This window comes from Hemicordylus capensis, chromosome 13, assembly GCF_027244095.1.
Source record: "Hemicordylus capensis ecotype Gifberg chromosome 13, rHemCap1.1.pri, whole genome shotgun sequence".
Classification (NCBI taxonomy): domain Eukaryota; kingdom Metazoa; phylum Chordata; class Lepidosauria; order Squamata; family Cordylidae; genus Hemicordylus; species Hemicordylus capensis.
Window position 1 is genome coordinate 11,043,497 of NC_069669.1, and position 5,011 is coordinate 11,048,507.

Consider the following 5,011-nt stretch of genomic DNA (forward strand, 5'->3'; position numbering starts at 1 on the left):
TTGAGCTCCCTTCCTGTCACATGATAGGCTGTCACGTGCAGTCCACTGAGGGCGAGAGAGGCAGTGTGGCTTCGCTGCGCCCTCTAGTGGGCAGAGGGTGGGATCGCAGGACCTGTTGGTGGCCCCTTTTGTGCAGCCCACACCTAAAAGGAACATAGGAAGCTGCTATATACTGAGTCAGACCATTGGTCCATCTAGCTCAGTATTGTCTACACCAGTGTTTCTCAAACTTTTTGGAGTCAAGGACCGCTAAATTCTTTGTGCAGAGTTTCAAGGACCGCTACATTCTTCATGCGCAGTTTCCCAGACCAGCAGTTAGTAAAGGGGTTGGTTTCAAGTCTATCTATCTATCTATCTATCTATCTATCTATCTATCTATCTATCTATCTATCTATCAGACTTCTATACTGCCCCAAACATGCATCTCTGGGCAGTTTAGAATGAAAATAATATAAGCATTAAAATAATTAAATTTGGAATCTTTTGCAAACATGGAATATTAGGGGTTCTTAACCTTGGGTCCCTCAGTTAAACTCCCATAACCCCCAACAACAATGGCATTTGGCCATTATGGCTGGGGATTATGGGAGTAGAAGTCCACCAACGTCTGGGTACCCAAGGTTGAGAACCCCTGAATCTAAAAGCCTGGGTGAACAAATTTGTCTCCAGTATGTCTTCAGTATGTGCGGGGTGGGGGTGGAGGTGCTTCTGATTACTCAGTGGAGAGGGTATGTTGGGCCATTAGAAAAATTCAAAAGCTACATGGGGCCAATGAAAACAACATACAAGCAAGCCCCACTGATGCAAAAGGGAAACAGCGTTCCCTCTCAAGGCGCCTTGACCACAACAGGCAGCTGGGTTTCAATCAACCAACCTTTGGCTGCAAATAATGAGCATGCAAGAACCAGCAGCCCTTCAAGTGGCACCCACTGCCATACTTTTTCCTCCATGCCCCCGCACCGCATACAGTCTGAAGCTGTAAAGATAGGGAATAAGATAGCTGTAGGAAGATCTCAGCAGCACATGGAGGCAAGGCACAAGAAGGGTCCCATGCCTCCGTGATACTCTTCCTCTTCCGTGCCATGTGCAAAATTGAGGAAGTGAGTGCCTTGATTTCAGTTGGGGGTGGGGGGGGGTGACTCCCAGTCAGGGACCGGCACTCAAGCCTTCGGGAACCGGCAGCGGTCCAGGGACCGGTGGTTGAGAAACACTGGTCTACACAGACTGGTAGCGGCTTCTCCACGGTTGCAGGCTGGAGTTTCATATACTGAGATGCTGCCAGAGAGGGAACTTGGAACCTAGATTTTATGTATTTATTTTATTTTTCTCATTTTATATCCTGCTCTTCCTTCAAGGAGCCCAGAGCAGTGTACTACATACTTAGGTTTCTCCTCACAACAACCCTGTGAAGTAGGTTAGGCTGAGAGAGAAGTGACTGGCCCAGAGTCACCCAGCTAGTTTCATGGCGGAATGGGGATTTGAACCCGGGTCTCCCCAGTCCTAGTCCAGCACGCTAACCACTACACCATGCTGGCTTTGTGGTGGAAGATGCTCTTCCCAGAGTGGCTCCACCCCCTCAGGGGAATCTCTTCCAGTGCTCACACTTCTAGTCTCCCATTCATATGCAACCAGGGCAGACCCTGCTTAGCAAAGGGAACAAGTCGTACTGGCTACCACAAGACCAGCTCTCCTATCAGAACAAATATGATTGGTTTTGCCTTTATTTTTCAAATGTATACCCTCCTTTTCATTGTCCAACACTGCCAGGGTGGTGTACAGCCAGCCATTAAGTCTGGAAACAAGCAATAGAATTAGGCAAGTCACAAAACGGTCGGGGTGACAGTTGCAATAACAGAAGTAAATATTATGGCAGGGGGCAGAGAATGCATTTGGGGGGTTGTGGGAACGAAATACTACCAACACCTCTGCCATCCGTCACTTTGCGACAGTCAGGGCATTCTAGAAGACACTCCGTTTTCTGCCAGCCAGGTTCCTTATGGCAGCCTTCACATCCTGGTTCCTCAGACTGTAGATGATGGGGTTCAACATGGGCGTGACGATACAGTACAGAGTTGAGACCAGGGTGTCCACCTGCAGCGAATAGCCGGCGTTGGGCCGGTTGTAATTGAACAGGGCTGTGCCAAAGAAAGTGATGACCACCGTGAGGTGGGACGTGCATGTGGAGAAGGCCTTGTGCCTACCCTCGGCTGAGCGAATCCGAAGGATGGCCAAAGTGATGAAGACGTAGGAGACGACGATGAATACGCAGGGGCTGATCCCGATGAAAATACTGGCTGTGTGAAGGACAGCATTATTCAGGGCGGTGTCGGAGCAGGAGAGCTCCAAGAGCGGGGGGACGTCGCACATAAAATGGCGGATCTCCTTGGGCCCACAGAAGGACAAGGTAGACGCCAGGAGGGTGTGGAGGAGGGAGTTCAGGAAACCACCTGCCCAAGACCCAGCCACCATCTGGAGACAGACTTTCCTGTTCATCATGACCGTATAGAGTAGCGGATGGCATATGGCTACGTATCTGTCGTAAGCCATCGCCGCGAGGAGGATGCACTCCGAGCCGACACACGAAACGAGGGCGAAGATTTGGGCCATGCACCCGGCATAGGAGATGGTCTTTGCATCTCGGAGGAAGTTTGCGAGCATCTGAGGGATGGTGGCGGACACGTAGCACACGTCGACGAAGGACAGATTGCCAAGGAGAAAGTACATGGGGGTGTGGAGGGGGCGGCTGGCGGTAACAAGGAGGAGGATGAGCAGGTTCCCCATCAAGGTCACCGTATAAAGGACGAGGAAGACCAGGAAGAAAAGTACTTGCAATTCAGGATGGTCGGAGAATCCCAGGAGAATGAACTCTTCGATGGAGGTTTGGTTCTCTGGGTTTCCTAGGAACAAGAACAACCATGAAACTACAACAGCAATGAAACTGCAGAAGTCATTGCTACTGGTGGTGTCATGGCCAGAAGTCTAAATATTTACTTTACTTACTTACAGGTGAAACTCGAAAAATTAGAATATCGTGCAAAAGTTCATTAATTTCAGTAATGCAAATTAAAAGGTGAAACTGATATATGAGATAGACGCATTACATGCAAAGCGAGATAAGTCAAGCCTTAATTTGTTATAATTGTGATGATCATGGCGTACAGCTCAAAGCCTCCCCGTAAACACGTGGTAAAACCTGCTGTGCGTAGAAGTCCCTGGAGGTTTTTCACGCATGGCTCTATGCCTTGGGGTATCTGAAGAGCAAATCTGCTTCACAGCAGATCTGAGGCACTTTAATTCGAGGGATTCGATGGACCATTCGCATAGCCATCAGCACCTCCTTCAACATCTTCGGAGAAAGCAGAAACCCCCGGAGCTTTTTCCAAAAGCTGCTGGGAAAAGAGGATTTTTTTTACCCTGGACATAACTCAGGCTAAGCCAGAATTCGCAGCCTCCGTTCAGTGAGAATCAAAGCCCTGTCTGTCCTGGTCCCTGATAGCCCGCAGGGAGGTTGGATTAAATCCAGCAAATATGTGGACTAGCACACTCCAATCAGGAATGGATTCAGGGGGAAATGCACTGTCTGTAAAACTTCTGGTGGGTTTTTGTTTTGGATATTTTAATTTGGATATAATTTTTTAAAATCAATAAAATTAATAATAGTGCCCAAACGGCTTCTGAACACCACCTACCACGGCTGGCTTCAGTACTCATGTTGGATGTCATAGGATGCTGGTGACAGGGACATGGAGAAGTGAGGCCGGGAAATATTCTCAGCTACCTGTAGGCATGGATGAAATCAGAATTAAATAGGGGCCGTGAAGGAGCATTCGAGAATCTGTTCTAATCAAGTCTGTGATTAGAAGTGGCTGTAATGGGTTAAGGTAGCTACTCTCTGCTGGGAATGTATCCATCGGCTTAACAGACTTCTTGCTTAATTTGGGATCTGTGCTGGGTTTAGGGATGTCCCCAAGGAGGCGCCGAACCAGTTTGGGCGCCTGCATCCAAACTGGTTCAGCGGGACGGGGATCGGTTCCCTTAAAAAGCAAGCAAGCAGGTCCTTACCTGCTCTTCTGCCACCCCACCGCTTTTCCAGGCGTAGACTTTTGTAAAGCGAGCACCGCGCCCAGAAAATTGGAGGGGCAGCAGAGGAGCAGGTAAGGACCTGCTTATCTGCTTTTAAAGGAACGGAACCCCACCCTGTCCACAGCTGCCTGAGCACATCCCTAGGTGGGTTAAACTTTATATATGTATGTATTTTAATAACGCATTCTAAACTTTCCCCCTCAAAGTGGTGCCCAAAGGAGTTAGGAACATAGGAAGCTGCCTTCTACTGAGTCAGACCATCGGTCTATCTAGCTCAGTAATGTCGACCCAGACTGGCAGTGGCTTCTCCAAGGTTGCAGGCAAGAGTCTCTCTCAGCCCTACCTTGGAGATGTCAGGAAGGGAACTTAAAACCTTCTGCATGCAAGCAGGAAGGTGCTCTTCCCAGAGCAGCCCCATAGGGATAACATCTTACAGTCCTCACACATAGTCTCCCATTCAAATGCAAACCAGGGCAGACCCTGCTTAGCAAAGGGGACAATTCATGCTTGCTACACTTTAAAAACCATCCAACCACCACAACCCAAAAGAGTCGTGGTGGAGTATTTTCCAATGGAAATGTTCAATCAGAAGCTGGACAGGCATCTGTCAGGGATGTTGGAGCAGATTCCTGCACTGAGTCAAGGGGTCAGACTAGAAGGCCTCTGAGTTCCCCTCCAACTCAGACCTTCTATCATTCTTACAAATGAAATGGAACAGACAGAGCACTACATTTATGGGAAGCCTCTCCACCAGGCAGGCTATGTGTATAATTTTTGTGCTTGCAGCGGTAACAATAAATACTTCTTCTGGAATGTTGGCACCTCCATGTAATCTGACTGCCTTGCACATCAGATGAAACATTTGTGCAGGCTGATAAACATGGAAGCCACAACACTGCTGCAGCTGTTAATAGCATTGTTCCAAGGC

At 48.6% G+C, this 5,011-nt stretch overlaps 1 protein-coding gene across 1 annotated transcript; it reads right to left on the reverse strand.

Annotated features, from left to right (window-relative positions):
• Window positions 1–1,959: 1,959 nt before the first annotated feature.
• On the reverse strand, window positions 1,960–3,711 carry LOC128336583 (olfactory receptor 5V1-like). Its single transcript, XM_053276465.1, has 2 exons — window positions 3,690–3,711; window positions 1,960–2,897 (listed from the first exon to the last, which is right to left on the reverse strand). Exons 1-2 carry the CDS (start codon window positions 3,709–3,711, stop codon window positions 1,960–1,962), a joined length of 960 nt encoding a protein of 319 aa, XP_053132440.1.
• Between the last annotated feature and the right edge of the window lie 1,300 nt (window positions 3,712–5,011).